Source organism: Elephas maximus, chromosome 26 (genome assembly GCF_024166365.1).
Source record: "Elephas maximus indicus isolate mEleMax1 chromosome 26, mEleMax1 primary haplotype, whole genome shotgun sequence".
In the NCBI taxonomy this organism is placed as follows: domain Eukaryota; kingdom Metazoa; phylum Chordata; class Mammalia; order Proboscidea; family Elephantidae; genus Elephas; species Elephas maximus.
The window spans coordinates 18,306,922-18,331,009 of record NC_064844.1 but is presented as its reverse complement, the minus strand read 5'-3'; the positions used below and the strand labels follow the sequence as shown (position 1 = coordinate 18,331,009).

The window sequence follows — 24,088 nt, the reverse complement described above, 5'->3', positions numbered from 1 at the left end:
TGTGAGGTCCCCCATTCTCTACTCACTTCCTGTTCCTTTTATCTCTTGTAAGATTAAAGGTGATGCAGGCCACGCCCCAGGGAAACTCTTTTTACATTGGATCAGGAATGTGACTTGAGTAAGGGTGTTATATTCCATTCTAATCCTCTTCAACATAATCTAATCTTACCTAATTAATCACGGGCAGAGATTAGGATTTACAATACATAGGAAAAGTATATTAATCACAAAGTGGAGGACAACCACACAATCCTAGGAATTATGGCTTAACCAAATTGACACATATTTTGGAGGGACACAATTCAATCCATGGCAGTATGACCTTGAGTATATCCCTACTGAATTTAGAGACTTTTCGTGAATAGATCTGATGCACTGAACACTAATGACCAAAGGCCAGACAAGTTGTGGGATGACATCAAGGACATCATACATGAAGAAAGCAAAAGGTCATTAAAAACACAGGAAATGGCTCCATATGCATGAGAAAGCTGCACAGTGAATAAGGAAGACTGAAGAATTGATGCCTTTGAATGACGGTGTTGTCAAAGAATATTGAATATACCATGGACTTCCAGAAGAATGAACACATCTGTCTTGGAAGAAGTACAGCCAGAGTATTCCTTAGAAGTGAGGATGATGAGACTTCATGTCACATGATATGGATGTTATCAGGAGGGACCAGTCCCTGGAGGATATCATGGTTGATAAAGTCAAGGGTCAGTGAAAAAAAGGAAGAACCTCAACGAGGTGGATTGACACAGTGGCTGCAACAATGACCTCAAACATAGCAATGATTGTGTGGATGGTGCAGGACCAGGCAATTTTTCATTCTGTAGTACATAGGGTCACTATGAGTTGGAACCAACCAGATGGCACCTAACAACAAGGAAATAAATGGAGAGTGATATATCATGTTCTTGGATTGGAGGGCTCAATTTTGTAAGATGCTAATTATTCCCAAATTGATTTACAGATTAAATGCAATTCTAGTAAATATTTTAGCAGTGATTTTTTTGTAGAATTTGACAATCTGTGTCTAAAATTTATATAGAAATGCAACTGACCTAGAATAGTCAAAGCAACTTCGATCAAGAAGGATAATGTTGGAGGATTCATACTGTCTGATTGCAAGACTTGCTATAAAGCTACAGTAATCAAGCCAGTGTAGTTTGATGTCAATCTGTGTATGTCAGTGGAACAGATTATTGATGAATTGGACTTCAATGAAATTAAAAACTTCTGTTCTCAAGAGAGAGCAGAGGTGGTTTAGTGGTAGACTTCTCACCTTCCAAGCAGGAGACCCTTGTTCGATTCCTGGCCAATGCCTATTCAGCATCACAGCAACACAAAAGTCTCCACCCATTTGTCCATGGAGAGCTCTGTGTTGCTGCCATGCCGAGTGGGTTTCCACAGAGCTTTCAGACTAAGACAGATGAGGAAGAGAGGTCTGGTGATCTATTTCCAAAAATCAGCCAATGGGAAAGCTAGGAATCACAGTGGTCAGATCTCGTTGTACCAGAGGACTCCATGAGTCAGGGACCGACTCGATGGCAGCTGACAACAACTCTGAAGAGACACTTGTTCAGAAAATGAGAACGAAAGCCTTAGGCAAAACACATCTGATAATGGTCTCACATTTAGAATACACAAAGAACCCTTACAACCCAATTATAAAAAGCAAATGACTCAATTAAAAATAGGTAAAAAAGTGAATGGGTATTTCACTAAGGAATATATATAAATGTAAGCAAGTAGTAAAGCTTAAAACCTTTAGTCTTTAAAGAAATGCAAATTGTAACACCACTATATATTCAGACTAAAGTTATAAAGACTGGGATCGCCAAGCCAGTGAGAGTGTGGAGCAAACAGAACCCTTATACATTGTTCATGGGAATATAAAAAGGTCCAGCTGCTTTAGAAAACACTTTGGCAGTTTCTTATAAACTTAAATATTTATAACCATATTACCCAGCAATTTCACTCCTTGGTATTTACCTCAGAGAAATGAAACCATGTCTATGCAAAAACCTGTGCGTGAATGTTCGCAATAGTCCCAAACTGGAAACAACCCAAAAATCCGTCAACTGGTGAATGGGTAAACCACATCCATGCAATGAATGCTACTCAGCAATAAAAACCAAAACCCAAACCCATTGCCGTCCAGTCAATTCTAACTCATAGCGACCCTATAGGACAGAGTAGAACTGCCCCACAGTGTTTCCAAGGAGCGCCTGGTGGATTCAAACTGCCAAACTTTTGGTTAGCAGCTGTAGCACTTAACCACTACGCCACCAGGGTTTCCACTCAGCAATAGAAAGGAAAAAAAAAAAAAAACACTAATTAATGCAACATCATGGGTGAATCTCAAAGCATTATGCTAAATGAAAGCAGCAGACACAAAAGATTACACACGTGTATGATTCCATTTTTATGAAATAGTAGAAAAGGCAAAATTATAGGGACAGAAAGCAAAGCAGTCTTTATGAGGGGCTGGATTTGGGATAGAGGATTGACTGCAAAGGGGCACGAGGGAAACTTTTGGGGTGTTGGAGCTATTCTGTATCATGATTTTGTTGGTGATTACATTACTGTATAAAAAAATTACTGTATACGTTTATCAAAACTCAATAATAAATTATACATTTAAAACTGGTGAGTTTTTACATATGTATTTACTACTTCAGGTTAAAAAAACCACTACCATCAACCCATTCTGACTCATAGCGACCCTACAGGATGGAGTAGAACTGTCCCCATAGGGTTTCCAAGGAGTGGCTGGTGGATTTAAACTACTGACTTTTTGGTTAGCAGCCAAGCTCTTTAACCACTTCATCACCAGGGCTCGGTAAGGTGATGAAAACACACACATAAAAAATGTTATTTTAGATGGTAGATTTATGAATATTCATTGTAAAATTCTATCAACTCTGCTTAATATTTTACATTTTTCATTTGAAAATATTCCAAATATGAACTTGGAATGAAAGTCACCAGAAAAGATGCTCCAAATTTTATGCCTTGAGTCACTTTTCACATGGGTGCCTCTTAATGACCTGTTCTAGGTAAATGGCATCAGGGATTTACTATTTATGTATTTACATGTGTAGGTATTAATTTGTTGTCTGATTAATTTAATTATTCAATGATTCTCCTGGGATGATGGTGGGGTTGGAACGAGGAGAAAAACTAGCATAAAATTATTTGCAAAATAATCCCCTTACATGAGCTGGATGTAAAGTGATCGAGGCCACTTAACTTCATAATCCCTATCTGCGGCTCTAGCCCAGCAATCGGGAAGACCTATTAATGAAACATAATTTTAAAATGTTGTAAAAGTAATTAATATTGAAACCCAGCTACAGAAGATGCACATGGCTGATTTTCTCTTCATAAGAACCATGGTTCCATAACCTTGTAGAACAGTCCCTTTTGCATGGCATCCCCACTAATGCAGCGTCGTCAAAACCAAACACACTTTCATTTGCTTCATTTAAGGATTAAAGTGCCTCCATTTTAACTGTGATTTTCATTTTGATATTGCCTCAACTTTAAAATAGTGGGATTCTACCTTTTAAGCCCCCCACATGTCTGTCAGTTTGTCATACTGTGGGGGCTTGTGTGTTGCTGTGATGCTGGAAGCTATCTATGCCACTGGAATTCAGATACCAGCAGGTCACCCATGGAGGACAGGTTTCAGCTGAGCTTCCAGACTAAGACAGAGTAGGAAGAAGTACCCGGCAGCCTACTTCTGAAAAGCATTAACCAGTGAAAACCTTATGAATAGCAGCAGAACATTGTCTGATATAGTGCTAGAAGATGAGCCCCCCAGGTTGGAAGGCACTCAAAAGATGACTGGGATAGAGCTGCCTCCTCAAAGTAGAGTCGATCTTAATGATGTGGATGGAGTAAAGCTTTCGGGGCCTTCATTTGCTGATGTGGCATGACTCAAAATGAGAAGAAACAGCTTTAAACATCCATTAATAATTGAAGCCTGAAATGTACAAAGTATGAATCCAGGAAAATTGGAAATCGTCAAAAATGAAATGCAATGCATAAACATCGATATCCTAGGCATTAATGAGCTGAAATGGACTGGTATTGGCCATTTTGAATCGGACAATCATATAGTCTACTATGCTGGGAATGACAACTCAAAGAGGAATGGTGTTGCATTGTTGTCAAAAAGAACATTTCAAGATCTATCCTGAAGCACAACGCTGTCAGTGATAGGATAATATCCATACGCCTACAAGGAAGAAGAGTTAATACGACTGTTGTTCAAATTTAATCACCAACCACTAAGGCCAAAGGTGAAGAAATAGAAGATTTTTATCAGCTGCTACAGTCTGAAATTGATCAAACATGCAATCAAGATGCATTGATAATTACTGGTGATTGGAATGTAAAAGTTGGAAACAAAGAAGAAGGATCAATAGTTGGAAGATATGGCCTTGCTGATAGAAACAATGATGAAGATCGAATGATAGAATTTTGCAAGACCAATGACTTCTTCATGGCAAATACCTTCTTTCACCAACATAAACGGCAACTATACACAGGGACCTCGCCAGATGGAGCACATAGGAATCAAATTGACTACATCTGTGGAAGACTACATCTGTGGAAAGAGACGGTGGAAAAGCTCAATATCATCAGTCAGAACAAGGTCAGTGGCCGACTGTGGAACAGACCATCGATTGCTCATATGCGAGTCCAAGCTGAAACTGAAGGAAATCAGAGCAAGCTCACGAGAGCCAAAATATGGCCTTGAGTATATCCCTCCTGAATTTAGAGACCATCTGAAGAATAGATTTGATGCACTGAACACTAGTGACCAAAGACTAGACAAGTTGTGGAATGACATCATACATGAAGAAAGCAAGAGGTCATTGAAAAGACACAAAAGAAAGCAAAGACCAAGATGGATGTCAGAGGAGACTCTGAAACTTGCTCTTGAACGTCGAGCAGCTAAAGCAAAAGGAAGAAATGATGAAGTAAAAGAACTGAACAGAAGATTTCAAAGGGCGGCTCGTGAAGACAAGAAAAGTATTATAATGATGTGCAAAGAGCTGGAGATGGAAAACCAAAAGGGAAGAACATGCTTGAAGTTTCTCAGGATGAAAGAACTGAGGAAAAATTCAAGCCTCGAGTTGCAATAGTGAAGGGTTCTATGCAGAAAATATTAAACAGTGCAGGAAGCATTGAAAGAAGATGGAAGGAATACACAAAGTCATTTTACCACAAAGAATTAGTCAACGTTCAACCATTTGAAGAGATAGCATATGATCAGGAACCAGTGGTGCTGAAGGAAGAAGTCCAAGCTGCTCTGAAGGCATTGGCGAAAAACAAGGCTCCAGGAATTGATGGAATATCAATTGAGATGTTTCAACAAATGGGTGCAGTGCTGGAGGTGCTCACTCATCTATGCCAAGAAATATGGAAGACAGCCTCCCAGCCAACTGACTGGAAGAGATCCATATTTATGCCTATTCCCAAGAAAGGTGATCCAACTGAATGTGGAAATTATAGAACAATATCATTAATATCACACACAAGCAAAATTTTGCTGAAGATCACTCAAGAACTGCTGCAGCAGTGTATAGACAGGGAACTGCCAGAAATTCAGGCTGGTTTTGGAAGAGGACGTGGAACCAGGGATATCACTGCTGATGTCAGATGGATCCTGGCTGAAAGCAGAAAATACCAGAAGGATGTTTACCTGTGTTTTATTGACTATGCAAAGGCATTCAACTGTGTGGAACATAACAAATTATGGATAACATTGCAAAGAATGGGAATTCCAGAACACTTAGTTGTGCTCATGAGGAATCTTTTCATAGAACAAGAGGCAGTTGTTCGGACAAAACAAGGGGATACTGATTGGTTTAAAGTCAGGAAAGGCGTGCATCAGGGTTGTATTCTTTCACCATACCTATTCAATCTGTATGCTGAGCAAATAGTACCAGAAGCTGGACTATATGAAGAATGGGGCATCAGGATTGGAGGAAGACTCGTTAACAACCTGCGTTATGCGGATGACACAACCTTGCTTGCTGAAAGTGAAGAGGACTTGAAGCACTAATGAAGATCAAAGACCACAGCCTTCAGTATGGGTTGCACCTCAACATAAAGAAAACAAAAATCCTCACAACTGGACCAATGAGCAACATCGAGATAAATGGAGAAAAGATTGAAGTTGCCAAGGATTTCATTTTACTTGGATCCACAATCAACAGCCATGGAAGCAGCAGTCAAGAAATCAAGAGATGCTTTGCATTGGGTAAATCTGCTGCTTCAAAGGACCTCTTTAAAGTGTTGAAGAGCAAAGATGTCACCTTGAAGACTAAGGTGCACCTGATCCAAGCCATGGTATTTTCAATCACATCATATGCATGTGAAAGCTGGACAATGAATAAGGAAGACCGAAGAAGAGTTGACGCCTTTGAATTGTGGTGTTGGTGAACAACATTGAATATATCATAGACTGCCAAAAGAATGAACAAATCTGTCTTAGAAGAAGTACAACCAGAATGCTCCTTAGAAGCAAGGATGGCGAGAGTGCATCTTACATACTTTGGATGTGTTGTCAGGAAGGATCAGTCCCTGGAGAGGGACATCATGCTTGGCAAAGTACAGGGTCAGCGGAAGAGAGGAAGACCCTCAACGAGGCGGATTGACACGGTGACTGCAGCAATGAGCTCAAGCGTTAACAACCATTGTAAGGATGGCTCAGGACTGGGCAGTGTTTCATTCTGTTGTACACAGAGTCACTATGAGTCGGAACTGACTCGACAGCAGCTAACAACAACAACAACAACCTTTTAAGCAAAGATTATTTACTGCCTTTTGAATAAAAGGTACATAGCTTTAGAGTGACATCCTTTGAGGCTTTTGGGGTGATAACTTATTGGAAATGATCCCTTTGTGTATTTGGTTGCTGACAAATTTTTCAATAAAGAAACGGGGTAAATATTTTAACTTTTGAGGGCCACATGGTCTCTCTCAGATCTGCTATTGTGGCAGTCATAGATAACACATAAATAAATGAAAGTGGCTCTGTTCCAATAAAACTTTATTTATAAAAACAGGTATTAGGCTGAATTTTGCCCATGGGCCAAAATTTGTTTACCCCACTTATGGACTATAAACATTACCCAAAATAAATATGCTACTCGTTATGAGAGAATGTATACTCAAACAACATAGGTACTATGAAAAGAAGTAATACTAAATGATAATGAAGTGTTCATCAGGAAGGCTTCATATCAGAAAACCAGGACATGCGTATTCTGGGGCTCTGTAGGATTAACTGATGTACAAAAGTCTCTAACTTTTGGTAAGTATAAAGATTTTTATCCAATATAGTTTATGAAATGTTTCACATGTTAGATGATGACTTTCGTTGATAATCGAAGTGTACTTCAGTTACAAATGTGAAGTTCAGACAGGAGGTTTCACTTTTAGTTTGTTTCTCCTTCTGTAAGATAATAACACTTTTTTATTTTTAGCAAGTAATCTAAGATGACTATTACTCTTGTTAAAACATTCCAACAAATCAAGCTCACTCCTTGTTCAGAATTTAGTTCCACAATTTTTTATTCTTGGTTTTAAGGAGTGGATAGGACACAACTTACATCAATAAGTAGAATTTATGCAATTTGTGACGCCCTTTGTATTTAGATCTTTTACCCTGATGTAAAGCAGTATTACCAATTAAGGACTTCCGTATTATCAGGTATGATTAGATGAACGTGGAAGAGCTAACGGTCCTTGCCCTCATGGTCTTATTGTTCATATTAAACAAATGTGTTTTAAAAGGTAGAAATAGAAGAAACAGAAACAAAAAGGATATTATGGCAGATATTATTATACTCTGCTGCTTCCAGTCTATTCCTACTCAGTGTTTACTGTCAAGGAGAGCTAATCTTTATTTCTTATTTAACGAGAAAACTTTCTAGTTGCCTCTTGGAGAAAATTACTTCCAAGCAGACCATTCTGGTTTTGTGAAGACTAATTTGGGAAGTTCTCTTTAGTTACGTCAATGTAATGAATAGACCCCATTGTCCTGAGAAATGGACCTTAATAATAATAGTAATTATTATAATCATAATATTAATAATATCAACTTTAATCAGTGACATAGGCCTTGATATGCAAAGCTCTTTACTGGAGAGGAAGCTGACCGATTTTTACGAGAGGGGAGCCTGTTACCACCGGTAGGTAGTTTTTATATGCTATTTTATTTAATCCTCATAACAAGCGTATGAAATAACTGTAAGAGATGGAAAGTTTGAGATCCAAAGAGGCTGAGTAACTTATCCAAGACCACACAGCTCCAAAGTTGCTGATCTGGAATTTAAACCCACATCTACCTGGCCCCAGGCCTGTACTTTTCCACCTCGCCATGCTGAGCCAAGACGAGTTACTATGGGATTGTAACTCCATCAGCAAAAGGTGGCAGAGAGCACTGGGCTGTGCTCCCAATGCATGAAACAACGAGCAAGTCATGTAGTTGTCTGCATCTTAGTTTCCTCACTTATAAACCGAAGGAATTAAGAAGCCCTGGTGACTCAATGGTTAAGCACTTGGCTGCTAACCAAAAGGTGAGCAGTTTGAACCCACCCAGCAGCTCCATGGAAGCACAGACCTGGCAATATGCTCCGGTAAAGACTAAACCAAACCTGTTGCCATCAAATCGATTCCGACTTATAGCGACCCTATAGGACAGAGTAGAACTGCCCCCATAGAGTTTCCAAGAAGCACCTGGTGGATTCGAACTGCCGACCTTTTGGGTTAGCAGCCGTAGCACTTAACCACTATGCCACCAGGGTTTCCCCCATGAAGATTACAGCCTGGGAAATCCTATGGGGCGGTTCTACTCTGTCCTATAGTGTTACTAACACAAAGTTAGAAAAAAAAAAGGACAAAGTCACTTTCCCATAAAGCTACAACTTATTTTACTTAAAGAACTATCCTTTGATCTAAAATTATGCTCTTTTTTTGGTGTCACATTGATCTTCGTATAATAAAAAGATATTGGGAGTAGATGGTAGATATTTTCTATTATCCTCACTGAGCAAAATAAAATGTTAGTGTTCTATTTTGGTTTCCAAAACTTTTGGGGGGGTGGATTTTTCTTTCCTATAAAACCCCAGAGTTTGGAAACCTTTGTTTTAGTTATATGCAAACTTTCTTGTTAGGTGCCATCGAGTCAGTTCCGACTCATAGTGACCCTATGTACAACAGAACGAAGTACAAATCGGCATGTTGAATATTGCTTGGGCCACAGATTTTTTTTAAATTAAAAAGTTGTTTTTTCCATTTAAAGAGTCTGGTCTAGAGATAAAGCCTAGTATAGAAATAAAGCTGAGATGTAACTGTACAAGCTTTTGTTAAGACCTCAGAAAGAGCAAAGAATCGGAGTGTTATTCAGTCCCATGAACCACAAAAAAATCAAACCCGTTTCCATGGAGTTGATTCCGACTCATAGTGACCCTATAGGACAGAGTAGAACTGCCCTATGGGGTTGCCAAGGCACGGCTGGTGGATTCGAAATGCCGATCTTTTGATTAGCAGCTACAGCTCTTAACCACTGCACCGCCAGGGCTCCTCAGTCACACAAAGGAGCCTTTGAAGAGATTATGGGTGTGTCGTACAGATCCTCTCAATCAAACATGGATTTGAATTGTCAACATTCAAGATTTGAGAAATTTTGCATATTAATACAGCTTTCCAGCTTCTCCAGAAAAATTAGACCTGGCAATACTGGTCCTGCGTTGTTACTGGAGCTGAGTGGCTGCTGCCCCAGTAGGCAGGGCATGAACCTTCTAGTTTACCACCATCCCCACCATTTACTATTTTTTTAGAATTACAGGGTATTTCCCAAATTATTCTTCACAAAACCAAAATGACCTGCTTGGAGGTAATTTTTCTCTGAGAGGCAGCTAGAAAGTTCTTTCACAAAATAAGAAATAAATATTAGTTCTCTTGGAGCGTAAACACTGAGTAAGAAGAGACTAGAAGCAGCAGCGGGATCTCAAGCAAGTGTAGTCCAGGGACCTAGGCATTGTTCTCAGCTGGGCGCTTGTTAGAAATGGAGACTCTCAGGCTAAATCTACCGAATCAGATCCTGCATTTTAACAGGATCTCTAGGAAATTTATATGCACATTCAAGTGTGGGAAGGCCTGCTTGAGATGATCTCCAAGGCTCTTTCACCAACATGATTTTGAATGTTGAACATGGGCAAAGCCCTGGTCTATTCACTGTGGTAATAGGTACAATTCTCAGTGTCCGGGAGAAGCAGACAGAATAAAACCATGTGTTAACGCAGTGAAACCTGTGAGAGCTCAATGGGGCAGCCCTGATTTTCCAGGTCTTGCAAGTTTTCTGCCTTTGATACAGTGCAGTCTTACAGTCTTCTCTCCCTCTCTATTAGTGGAAAATATTTGAATTTTCCTTCTCTTACAGGTTTCCACCTTACACAGATCCTGGTTTTCACAGGTTTTACTATATAACCACCATTAAAAGGATAAAGAGGACGTTCGTGGTTCAGTGGTAGAATTCTCACCTTCCATGTGTGCTTGGTAAAGTAGAAGGTCAGCAAAAAAGATGAAGACCCTTGACGAGATGGATGGACACAGTGACTGCAACAAGAGGCTCAAACGTAATGATTGTGAGGATGGTGTAAGACAAGGCAATGTTTCATTCTGTTGAACGATAGGGTTGCTATGAGCCTGAACCGACTCTATGGCACCTAACAACTACAACATGTAGGAGACCCGGATTAGATTCCAGGCCTATGCACCTGAAGTGCAGCCACCAAGACCTGTCTGTCAGTGTAGGCTTGCGTGTTGCTGTGATGCTGAACAGCTTTCAGCGGAACCTCCAGACTGAGATGGACTAGAGAAAAAGGCCTGGTGACCTACTTCCAAAGATCAGCCAATGAAAATGGATCACAGCAGTCTGATTCCATTGTGCATGGGGTCACCATGAGTTGGGGGCTGACCACTGCAGATGACAACAACAACACAAGGATGAATATACACATGAATAACGCAGACAAGAGTAGCAGGGGTTCTGGGAAGGGTATGTCAGAGTGGGCTGGAGTGATGGTGGTGGTGGGGTAAGGGAATAAAGGATGGAACTGGGCCTCAGAAAGAGGCAGGAACAAGTATCCAGACCAGGCATTCATAGTCTGCAGTGAGAAGACTGGCTGACTGACTGGAGCAGAGGACCTGATCTGGAGACGGTGATGGTTAAGATTGTGTGTCGCCTTGGCTGGGCTGTGATTCTTAGTATTTTGGCAGTTGTATAATGTTGTGATCACTTTCCTGTTGAAATTTGATATGTGATCACCCCCATGATGGAATCTGCTGAGTGGTACCAGTGGGGGTGGGGCCTGTGATGGCTCACGGCTCCCTCAGCCTTCATCTCTCTGCCTTCTGCCCCTACTTCCTTCCTGCTCGCCTTGCAAAAGTTGTTGGCTTGTTCCGGATCCAGCAGCTGTCTCTTGTCTGACTTCTGGTTCTTGGGACTTGAGCTAGCAGCTTACCTGTCCATCTTGGGATTCGCCGATCTTCCTGGCCTGCGAACAAGAGTCCCGCTCGCTGATCTGCCTGTCTTGGGTTCACCAGCCCCTGCAGTTTCAGGAGAAACATGGTGGTCTTGCCTGACGACCTTGGGGATTCCTTGACCATCACAACCTGTGAGCGGGATCCCTGCTTTTCCACCTGCACATCTTGGGTTCAACAGCTTCTGCGGCTCTGCGAATTGGGAAAGTACTCTATGCAGATCCAAGGACTTGGGATGTTTCAACCCCTTCAATTGCATGAGCTGTTTCCTTAATATAAATCTCTATATGTATATTTATATGCATTACTGGTTTTGCTTCTCTGGAGAACCCAGCCTAAGACAGAGATATTAAAAGAAACATTCGATTAGAAATGGTGTTTAGGCCTAGATTATAACTTAGACTCCTATTGTTGTTGTCTGTCATCTAGTCAACCTTGACTTGTAGCTACCCTATAAGACAGAGCAGAACTGTCCCATAGGGTTTGCAAGGCTGTAATTTTTATGAAAGCAGACTGCCACATCTTTTGCCTTTGAAGCAGCTGGTGGGCTTGAACTGCTGACCTTTCAGTTACCTTTTAATTCCAGCCCTTTTTCTCTCTATGCTTCAGTTAAGATAGTTTCCACTGCTAGTCATCAAATCCATTGATCATTTACTTTGAAGTGATTAATTTGTTGTTGAGCCCACCTAGAGATTTTTTTTGTATTGTATTTTATTTTCCATATCCAGAAGTTCCATTTGATTCTTTTTTATATCTTCCATTATACCACTCATGGTGTTCCTGTTTTTCTTTAAATCTTTGAGCATGTTTATAATAAAAAAAATTTTTTTTTTTTTTAGCTGTTTTTAAATTTGTGTTTGTGAATTCCATCATTTATATCATTTCTGGGTTTGTTTTTATGTATGGATTTCTTTCCTGAATTTGGATTACCTTTTGAAGCTTCTTTGCATGTCTAGTAATTTTTTATTGGATGCCAGGCATTGTGATGTTAAGTGTTGAGTGTTGGATTGGTTGTTTTCCTTTAAAAAATGTCATTTTGTTTTGGTTGATCTAACTAAGAAAAACTTTAGACCAAGTGTTAGAGGGACTGTCTGGATCCAGGAATTTCTGATTTGAATATAAAACTCTCATTCCTAGCTTCTTCATGATTCCCAAATTCAGGTATGCAGACAAAGGCCCCTCTAAGGATATTAACGACATGCATGCCTCACAGATTCTGTCTAAAAAAAAAAAATATATATATATATATATATATATTTAATGTATATATTGAGACTTCTAAGCAGCCTCAAAAGACCAGTTTCTAGAAAAGGACATCATGGTTGGTAAAGCAGAGGATCAGCAAAAATGAGGGGAACCCTCAATGAGATGAATTGACACAAGAGCCACAACAATGGACTCAAACATATCAATCATGAAGATGGCACAGGACCAGGCAATGTTTTGTTTAGTTATACGTAAGATTGCCATGAGTTGAAAGTGACTCGATGACAACTAACAACAACGACACTCATCTATTAGAATGGCTAAAATTAAACAGACTGAACGTAGCAAATGCTGGCAAGGGTGTGGAGGAACTGGAACTCTCGTACACTGCTGATGGTAATATAAAATGGTTCCTATTTCACTTCCTAATATAATTTTGGCAGTTTCTCAAAATGTTAAACATACACCTACCATATAAGATGTCACTTTGATGACTAAGGTGTGCCTGACCCAAGCCATGATCTTTTCAATCGCCTCATATGCATGCAAAAGCTGGACAATGAAAAAGGAAAACAGAAGAAGAATTGATGCATTTGAATTGTGGCATTGGTGAAGAATATACTGTAGACTGCCAGAAGAATAAACAAGTCAGCCTTAAAAGAAATACAACCAGAATACTCCTTAGAATGGAGAGATTTCAGTCCATTTACCTTGGGCACTTCATCAGGAAAGACCAGTCACTAGAAAAGCACATTATGATTGGTAAAGCAGGGGACCAACGAAAATGACAGAAGCCCTCAATGAGGCTGATTAACACAATAACTACAACCATGGGCTCAGACATACCAGTGATCGTTAAGATGGTACAGGACCTGATGGCACAGGGCTGGGCAACCTTTTATTCTGTTACACATAAGGTCACCGTGAGTCAGAGCTGACTTGATGGCAGCGAACAACAACAACCGTATGTTCCAGCCATTCTACTCCTAGGCATTCAGCCAAGAGAAGAGAAAGCTATGTCCTTACAAAGACTTGAATGTGAATGTTCACAGCGGTTTTATTTGTAATAGCCAATAACTGAAAAAGAAAACAGAAACAAATGCCTGCTTAAAAACTTTGGTATATCTTTGTATTGGAATACTACTCAGCAATAAAAAATAATGAACTATTGATATGCACAACGTGGATAAATCTCAAAATAATAATTATGTTTCATAAAAGAAACTAGACCAAAAAAAAAAAAAACAGTACATACTCTGTTATGATTCCATTTATATGAAATTCTAGAAAATGCAAACTAATCTATAGTAATTATCCTGGGGTTGCCTAGGAATGGAAGGCGGTTTTGGTGGTGCTGGGAAGGAGAATAGGAGAGAGAGATTTCAAAGGGGCAAGAGGAAACTTTTGAGGGTGATGGGCATGTTCATTATTTTAGTTGTGATGATGGTTTCATGGATCTATAACTTATTAAATTGCATACTTGAAATGTACTTTTAATACTATTTTTAAAAAGCCAAAAGCAAAAGAAACCCAACCATTTATTATTTTTCATGGTATGGTAGTTGTTGATTGGCTGGTTCTGTGGATCTGGGCTAGGCTCAGTTGATCTCAGCAGGGCTTGCTCCTGCATCTGTCGTCAGCTGGAGGGCTGGCTAGTCTAGAAAGACCCTGGCTGGGGAGACTCAGCACTCCTTCACATGTCTCCCACATCCCTCCGGCAGGTTAACCTGGGCATGCTGGTATGATGACGACGGGGGAGGTTCAAAAGAGAAGAGAAATGCACAAGTACTTTTGTTTAAGCCTTTGTTGGTGTCACATTTATTATTGTCCCATTGGCCAAAGCGGGTGACATGGCCAAGCCCAGATTCAGTCTGCCAAGGGGTTAAGAAGTTATGAGGGGAAACGGCATGGATACAGGAAGACCATTAACTGGGTTATTAGTGCAATTAATCTATAGTGCACCTTATCAAGTTTTTTATTCCATCAAGAAGGTGCTTTTATGTGATGACTTATCACGTGTTACATTCTTACATATAACTTAACATATCTTTTCATCTCTTATTGAATGTGATTTGGCTATTGATTTTGTATATTTGCATGAATTCTTTATATGTGCAGAATAGTAAGATTTTGTGGTGACATTTGTCACATTTTCATGTTCTGGTACGTTTCTTCTTTTGCTATTTGTTTTGTTTCATTTGGCTATAAAAAGTTTTAAAAATAGCCTCTATTTTTTTCAGTTGTTGTATGAATTTAACTTTCCTCTCTAGCTGGGATAAATCTATCCTTCCCCTTTCTTTCTCGTTAGAATGGTTTTAAAAAACACCTTACTGTGGTCTATATTTATAATGTTAACTCTGTAGCCAAATTACGTTTTACAGCTGAGGTAACAGCACCTTAGAGAAGCTGGCAAGTTTGTTTAAGATCATGCCGTGAGCAAATGGTGGAGGCAGGACTTGATTCTCGCTGAGGTCTTTGAACTTAAAATTCTACTCAGTACACAGTACCATGACAAGAACACATGGCTAAGAGAAATGATAAAAATCTACATTTTTGTGCAGAATGTACTTTCTATTTCCCCTCTCTCTACACCCATTCCCTCCCCCACAAAGGTTAGCATTAGGTTCATCCATCTTTATGTAAATATTTTTATTTTTAATAATATATCAGGCGCTGCACTAGATGCCGGGAACTTGAAGATGACTGTTATGGATCCTACCCACAGCTCACAGTGTCCGTGAATCAGTCTGGTGAACAGGTAAAAAATATGGAAAACCCTTCGGTTTGGAATCTTTACCAATCTGACAGATTATATGCCTCGGGTTTGCTGTTGAATGGGACTCTTTACGATGTGATGGCCTTGAAATTCGTCTTTTTTCCCCCTTGATTACTTTTATTCTCTGTTTCTTTATTTACATTTCAGTGAGTTTTCTGGCTCCTCCATTGTTCTGTCACCTGTTTCGTAGGTATTTCATCTGTGCTTTATTATCGGTTTTGAGTAACTCTCCTGAGATTTGAATTCGCTGAGGTAATTTATGTTTGTTATCTCGGATTCCTTATTCTGATCATCTGAGTAAGCTGTTAAAGCTTCCTTTGTGTTTTTGTTCCTTACTCATTTTTACAGACTGTCGTTGGTTTCCACAATTATTATTTCCTTTTTAATCCTGTTTAAAGTAAATAGTAGTTTGTACTTGCTTGGAATTCTTAGCTTTGTAGATATCTTCTCGGGCTTACTGCCAACTTTCTCTTCCTTTCCAAGCGCTTCAAAACTTGTTAATTGGATCTTGTGTTTTCCTTCTGCTTTTTAAATTTGCTTTTATATCTTTCGTTTAGGTATTAGTAAGGGGTGTTTGTGAATTTTAGGTGGCAGTTGTCAGGAGGAATCACCTTATACTGAACTCTTTATCACCTACCTGGAAGTTCTAGGTAGACTCCCAAATCAGGATACCCTAGCTTAGTTTTTTTTTTTCCAATTTCAAGAGCAATGCACATTTATTATAGAAAAATCAGAAAACCCAGAAAATTTAAAGAACAAAGTATCATCCATAATTTTACAGTCCGGAAATAAACACTCTAAACATATTTTTTAGTCAGGCTTTATATATATACATGAGTTTGTTTGTTTTTTTCCCACATAATTGGGATACTTTCTTCCATTCAACAGGAGACTTTTAAGAGCTGTTTTTCCTCTCAACACGTTGTGAAATGTTTTCCATGTCACTAAAAAGTCTTTGAGAATATGTTCAATAACTATCACAAGAATGTACAATAATTTATTAAGCTAGTCTCTTATCATTAAGCTCTTAGGTTGTTTTCAATGTTTGCTATTATAAATACCACTATAATTAATAAAACATTTTATACATAAATTTTTGGCTCCATCTCATTGAGATAGATTTTTGGAAGTGGATTATTGAATTAAAAGATATAACCTTTATTTATTACAAAAGTCACATATGCTGAGGACAAAAAATTTAGTCAGGGTAAAAGTGAAATGTAAAAGTCCAGTGACCCTCATCTTTATCCAGTTATTCTTAGTCTCCGGTCAACCACTAGTTGAAAATTTAATCTGCATGTATGACTGTGTGTGTCATTTTTTCTGCACAATTATGATTATACATACCGTTCTAAATTTTTTCCCACTTCACACTATATTTTGGACATTTTTTAAATCAGCCTAGACCAACGCATTCTGTAGTATACAGGTGGTATTCTACTGTGTGGATTTGACATAATTTATTTAAATGATTCCCCCATTGATGGATAGTTAGGTTGTTTCCAGTTTTGTTGCAGTGAATATCCTTACACCAGCAAGATAAATTTTTAGCAGTGAAACTTCTAGGTCAAAGGTTATGAGATTTACCATTTTGACATATACTCCCAAATTCTCCCACACAAAGGTTGTACTAGTTTACAGTCCTATCATGAGTTTATGAGAGTGCTGATTACCTGTATATTTTTTGACACTGAGTATTATCAAACTTGCTCATTTTTGCCAAAAAAAGCCTAAAAATGTTATATCCCTCTTATTTTGGTTTCTGTTTACTTTTGAGTGAAATTTGAATTTTGTGTTTTTAACCACTTGTATTTCTGATTATTTTTGTATTAATTTATAAATCAATTTCTATATTATGAAAAATAACTTGCCGTATGTCTTAAAATATTTTTTTCTAGTTTGTCATTTGTTGTCTTCTAGCTTTGTGGATTGTTCTGTTTGTTTTTAATTTGTGGAATCGAATTTTTTGATCTTTTCTTTCCTGGGATGTAGATTTTGTATTTTATTGGAAAGGCTTCCCAACTCTAAGATTATTTTTTTTAAGTAGATACATTTCTGTCTAGCATTTTACAGGTTTTATATTTTACTTTTATATCTGATCTGCATAGAACTTATTTTGGTATAAGGAATAAGGTAGGCTGTATAGCTTTATTATTTTTTCCCAATAGCTAGCCAGCTGTCCAGCACTTTTTCAATAATCATTTTCTCCCTGATTCAAAATGTTGCCTTTTCACATTCTAAAATTTCCTTATGTATACAAAAGAAAAAAAAAAAGCAAACTCATTGCCATTGAGTTGATTCCAACTCATAGCGACCCTATAGGACAGAGTAGAACTGTCCCATAGGGTTTCCAAGGAGCGCCTGGTGGATATGAACTGCCAACCTTTTGGTTAGCAGCCGTAGCCCTTAACCACTATGCCACCGAGGTTTCCGCCTTATGTATAGGGGTCCATTTTTGGTGACTCCAATCTATTCCATTGATCTTGTGGCCTATCTCTTCTTTACTATCAATTCCTTTTTTTGTTTTAAAATCTGGTAAGGCTAGCCCCATTTTATTACCTTGAAAAATGTTAAAGCTTATCATACACATTGCCAAATTGCTTTCTAGAATGATTACGTCAATTTGTACTGGATCCTTGCCAGCACTATTATCTTCTAAAAATTCTTTACAAATGTGATTGAAAATGCTTGTTTATTTGCCTGATATTTGTGCGTTTATTTGTGTGAATTATCTGCTTATTTTTTCCAAGTTTTCTACAGATATTTATGTTTTTAATTGATATTAAGAAATGATATATATGTGTCTAACAATATATTTTTGTTGTTGTGTGCCAACAACAACCTCCTCGCAACCTTATAGGATGGAGTAGAACTGCCCCCATAGGTTTTCCTAGGCTGTAATCAACTGTTTTAGGCTGCGTTCAGTAGAGAAGCAAAACTGTGGAAGGGTACATATAAATATATACATATATATATAGACAGAGAGAGATTTATTTCAAGGAAATGGCTCACACAATTGTGGAGGGTGACAAGTCCCAAATCCGTAGTTCACGTGGCAGGCAGGAGGTGCACATCCCAGGACCAGATGTCAGAGGATGACAAGGAGATCACCAGGCCTTTTTTCTCACAGATCAGCCAGGGGGTTTGAACCACCGATCTTTCAGTCAGCAACCCAGCGCTTAAACATTACGCGACCAGGGCTCTTTCAGTATATACATATCTTTAATGTTAAACATTTTTTTGGCATATTTATCACAAATATATTTCCCAGTTAGTCATATTTTTTCAATTAGTATGCTTTGTGATATAACAAATTCAAAAATTTTATTCTGTCAATTCAAGCAATCTTCTTTTGTAATTTCTTTTACTGTTCGAAAAGTCCTTCCTCCAGAGACCAGAGAGTTATCCCAGGTTATTTTTTAAAAGCTTCCAGTTTGTGTGCCCTGGAAGTTCAAAGTATTGTTGCTGTTATTGTTATTTTTCAATAAAATGTAAAGAAGCCTGGATGGAATGGTTCTGTCACGAAGGCATTTCGTGATGATGTAGTTTTTCTTTGCACTTACATGATTGCACATATAGAATTTAAGGTTTTATGATTAAAACTTGCTTTTATAATTTGAGAAATTGTAAAAATTATGGCTGCTTTTGCACCTTGTTTTTTCCCCAGATGGTAACTGAATTTCAAGAATCAGTTCCTATTGTGAAAATTACCACTCTGTGTTTGAGAGATAATGCAGCGTTGAGACACAAAAGTCAAATTTCTTTGCTTTTTAAATACACGATATACATAATAATGATGAGCGATGTCACCTGTTGGATGCTTTCAGTGAGCCAGGTGTTCAATTTTATTCATTAAAAAATTAATAATAACTTGGCCATGATCAAATAGCTCATTTGTCTCTACCATTGCTCCTAAGTTACTTTATAAAAAGTCAGTAATATTATGGACCCAGATAGCTTTCCTCATTTAAAAAAAAAAAAAAAAAGTTTTGTTATCTGGCAAATGATTCATGGGTGTGTATAAATGCCCCTGATTAAATGAAACCATAAATCATTTCAGGCTTTTAAGGCTTGGAGCCTTCTTAGGAAAGCACAGCTAATTTTCCTCAAGATTGCAAATATATTTTTCTCTTGTCAATGATTAAATGACTTGGCAATATTAAGCACAGTTTACCTATACAGTAAAGCACTTGAACATGCTAGACGTGGAATCTTTTTTCCCCCTCCAACCTTCTGAAAGTGCTTCCAAGAATAGGCAGCCACTTCCTTTTCTGAAAATAGGAAACAAGGCTGAAGGCACCTAGGGTAGAACTGAGATAACAGAAAAGCCTTGATAACAAAGAGCTGTGGTTCACTGCCTTCGGACCCTCTTCAGGCTGCTATATTGGCTTTTCTCTTGGATTTGAGGGAAGAGACCCTCAAAAACAAAACAAAAACCAAGCACCTTTGCCGTGCAAAATCCGGCATTTCTTTCTTTTTCTTATACCTTGCTGAAAAGAGATTTTTTTTAAAGCCCCTTTCACCTTTACTCTTTATTCCTTGGCTGGACTTTGTTATTTATAAACCAAGCAAAGCTAATTATACTACAAAGCAGTTTAGCAAGCCACCTTTCCACCTTTGTTACTTCAGGAAGGCACTCGGAAGGGACAAGACGTGAGACATGGCTAAGGATGAAGACAAGACAGACTCCCTCCAAATGAGTATGAAGGGATGCCAGACAAACAATGGGTTTGTCCAAAATGAAGACATCCTGGAGTGGGAGCCAGACCCAGGCAGCCCAGCAGACAACCTGCAGACCTGCGCCGCGGACACCTGCGCCGTGGACATCCATGGCCCCGAGGCACCTGTGAAGCCCTTCGCAGGGATGCCCAAGGAGGTGCTGCTCCAGTTCTCGGGCCAGGCCCGCTACCGGGTCCCCCGGGAGGTCTTCTTCTGGCTCACCGTGGCTTCGGTGGTCGTGCTCGTTGGCATCACTATAGCCATCATTGCCATCTCTCCAAAGTGCCTGGACTGGTGGCAGGTGGGACCCATGTACCAGATCTACCCGAGGTCTTTCAAGGACAGTGACAAGGATGGGAATGGAGATCTGAAAGGTGCGTGTGGGAAATCGCTCGATAAGGGAGGAAGGATGAGGATGGTTTATGGTTCTCTCATTCCCTGAAACCCAATTATGGCCTGAATTGTGTGGTAAGCACATTCTTCCATGACTCCTCAGGCCGAGATTCTCCTTGTTCACGATATTAAAAAAACCACTCAGCAGCACCCAGCAATTCTTCCCTATGATGAAGGCTATTTGCTGGAGGCCTTTGAGCCAAAAGAGTTGTTTGATTTACTCCCTACTAATGAGTTGGAATCCACTTGAGGGCAGCGGGTTTTGATTTAAGGGCATGTGCTTGTTTGCTGATTAATTCTAACTTCTGACATGGGACAGGTTTCCTCCTACAGTGGCTTCCTGCTTCTTTGCACTTTATAGTTGAATATCTTAGAGTGACAGTTTACTTTCTCAGTGTATGATGTGGCCAGTGTGGCAAGCTGAGAATTTATTAATAAATCAAGTGTAAATAATGTTTTAGAAAAAAGTTAAGCAATGTTTTAAAAAGTGTAGACTGGGCCTTTACAGGTCGTTGTTATTGTTAGCTGCTGTCCAGTCAGGCTCTGACTCATGGAGATCCCATGCACCATTCCCCTGATTGGTTGTAGGTCATACTGTTGTGCTCCATAGGATTTTCAGTGGCTGGTTTTCAGAAGTAAATTGCCAGGCCTTTCTTCTAAGTCTAAGTCATGAGAATCAAAAGGAAGGAAAAAAGGCATAGCAATGTGTTGGTCGCTATTTGAGTCAAGGATTATTTCAAACAGTATTCATACTAGTGGAAAAATAGATGTGAATGATTACAATTTTAAGTTAAGCTAATGATTTCCTGCTGAGTTATGTGAGGAGCGTCCTTATAATCTACCTTTCAAACTAAGACACTTTCAAGAGTGAAATTTTGCCAGACAGCAAGCATAAACTGGGACTGTGTCGGGCAGATGGGGACATAGATTCACCCTAGTTATGGGCAACAATATAGAAATAAATAAGTGGACTAACAAAGTAATTTTTAATAATTGATTTCAAGAAAGTAAAACAGGTGGTGATGGATGTGGGAAGTAGGGGTGGGATTAGTCCTGAAGCTGTTACAAATGGATTCTTGAAATCACTAACTTCGCTTAATAACAAATAAAAGGCTTTTCTTTTTCACGCTCCTATCATCTTCTCTTCTTATTTTTTTTAATCTTCCTACATCTTCAGTAAGTGAAATACCATCAGTCCTTCAAGGTGCATCTCAAGCCCATTTCCTTTACTAATCTTTACTTAACCTCCCTATTCAGAAAGGGCTCTCTCCTCCCCCTGCTTTATAGGACTTTCTTACCACCTGTAGCGCCCTTTGCTTTTCGCACACTACCCACAAAAAACCCTACTAAGAGCTTAGCAAAAATGATGCATTGAATAAGTAGAGCTATTGTTGCTGTTAGGTACCATTGAGTTGATTTCGACTCATAGTGACCCCATGTGACTGAGTAGAACTGCCCCATAGGGTTTTCTGGGCTGTAATTTTTATGGAAGCAGATCGCTAGGTCTTTTCTCCTGTGAAGCAGCTGGGTGGGTCTGAACCACCAACATTTTGGTTAGCAGCTGAGGAGCTCTTAACTGTTGCACCACCAGGGCTGTAAAACTCCTAAATCTGGAGATAGACTCCCCGCTTCCTGGCCCTCTCTTTGTAATCTTCTTCTAGATATACCTAAACTTCCAGTAAGCATAAGCATGGCCATTTCTAACCAGCTCTTCCATTTGTCTTTCCCGGTAACTTTTTCTTGAGAGCTTGGTTGCTATAATCAATAGGCGTTTTTCCTGTTTTGCTGTTACTGTTATCAGGAAACCACTCCAGGTTCTGGTTTGTTTTTGATGATTGCCTTCTGCCCCCTGGAGCCTGGGGCTGGGATCCCTTGTTTACTCTGGGACTGTCCAGCCCCTTTGTTTTTATCATCATATTCCTTTTCCGTATTCTTAAGATATCAGTATAGCTGTGCTGGCTTAAATGAAAGCCCTTTGTTGGCTGTCAACACTCTATGAAGTCCTGCGGTCACCCATATGGGGGAACTGGGGCCCAAAGAGGCCATAAATAAGCAGCCTGTTATAGAAGAGCCCAGATCTGAGTAGTTAGGTGACTTTGCAGTTTGGTCTCAGTGACCTCCAGCCTGCTGTGTGGCCTTTGCTTCTAGGAAGCCACAATGGGGATCACACAGGAAGTTAAAAGGAAGTGAACACTAGACTCAAGTCTCTGAGTCTGCATTTAGGACTCTGAACTAGAAGCAAAAACACCCTCTCTGCTAATTTTCCTGCAAGGCTCAAAGTACAGAGTTTCATTTCCATATCTCTCCTCAGCCACGTCTAGAATTCTCTTCTGTATAAATTCTTGGCTTTCTGTTTAAGTGCACAAGGAAAAAGGTCCAAATTTAGCTAGTTCAAAGCAGTCTGAACAACAAAAAAAGACCCCTCAAATTTTGGCAAGAATCTACCCTACCACCTCACCTCCTGTACTCCCTCCCCACACCCTACTCTCCATGCAAAATTTCTTACCCTTTTCTAGATACACCCTGTCTGTGTCTGCTCACTCAGTTTCCTTTGCTTTGAAACTTTTCTCTTTTCCCTCCATTGCCCACCTGCTCCTGTGACTTCCTCCATCCCTGTCCTCAGGGGCCACAGCCTCCAGCCTTCATCAGCAGTCTCTGCTCCACCCAGTCAAGGGCTAACACCTTGGTGCTCTTACGGCACTTTCTATAGCTCTTCTGTGGAAACCCTGGTGGCGGAGTGGTTAAGTGCTGGCAGTTTGAATCCACCAGGTGCTTCTTGGAAACTCTATGGGGCAGTTCTCCTCTGTCCTGTAGGGTCATTATGAGTTGGAACCAACTCCACGGCAGTGGGTTATGGCTCTTCTGTAGCCCTCTAGTCCTTCATATCCTGGTCCTGCTGCTTACACTTCCTAAACCAACATTGTCCAAAGGAAATACAATGCAAGCCAAATATGTAAAAAGAAACAGGTGAAGTTAATTTAAAAAATGTTTTGTTTAATCGAATACATCCAAAATATAATCATTTCAACATAGTTTTTTTTTTTTATATAAAAAATATTAAGGAAATATTTTACATCCTTTTTTACTACCGAACCAGTTGTCGTTGACTCCAACTCATGGTGACCCCGTGTGTGTCAGAGAAGAACTGTGCAATGACTGATTGTTTGGAAGTAGACCATATCAGGCCTTTCTTCTAAGGCACCTCTGGGTGGACTCGAACCACCAACCTTTCAGTTAGTAGCTGAGTGAGTTAACTATTTGCACCCCCCAGGGACTTCTCTTTGTATTGTTGCTGTTGTTGTGTGCCGTTGAGTCAATTCCAACTCACAGTGACCCTAGAAGACAGAGCAGAACTGGCCCATAGAGTTTCCAAGGTTGTAATCTTTACAGGAGCAGATTGCCACATCTTTCTCCTGCAGA

The 24,088-nt window shown here is 39.4% G+C and overlaps 1 protein-coding gene across 1 annotated transcript in view; it reads left to right on the top strand.

Moving 5' to 3' along the window:
- The first annotated feature begins 15,349 nt into the window (after positions 1-15,349).
- SLC3A1 (solute carrier family 3 member 1) overlaps positions 15,350-24,088 on the top strand; it is a 64,362-nt gene continuing 55,623 nt past the window's right edge. Inside the window, exons 1-2 of the mRNA XM_049870344.1 lie at positions 15,350-15,538; positions 20,186-20,649. Coding sequence (XP_049726301.1) covers positions 20,217-20,649 — 433 coding nt within the window. The 5' untranslated portion in view covers positions 15,350-15,538; positions 20,186-20,216. The remainder of the gene's footprint in view (positions 15,539-20,185; positions 20,650-24,088) is intronic.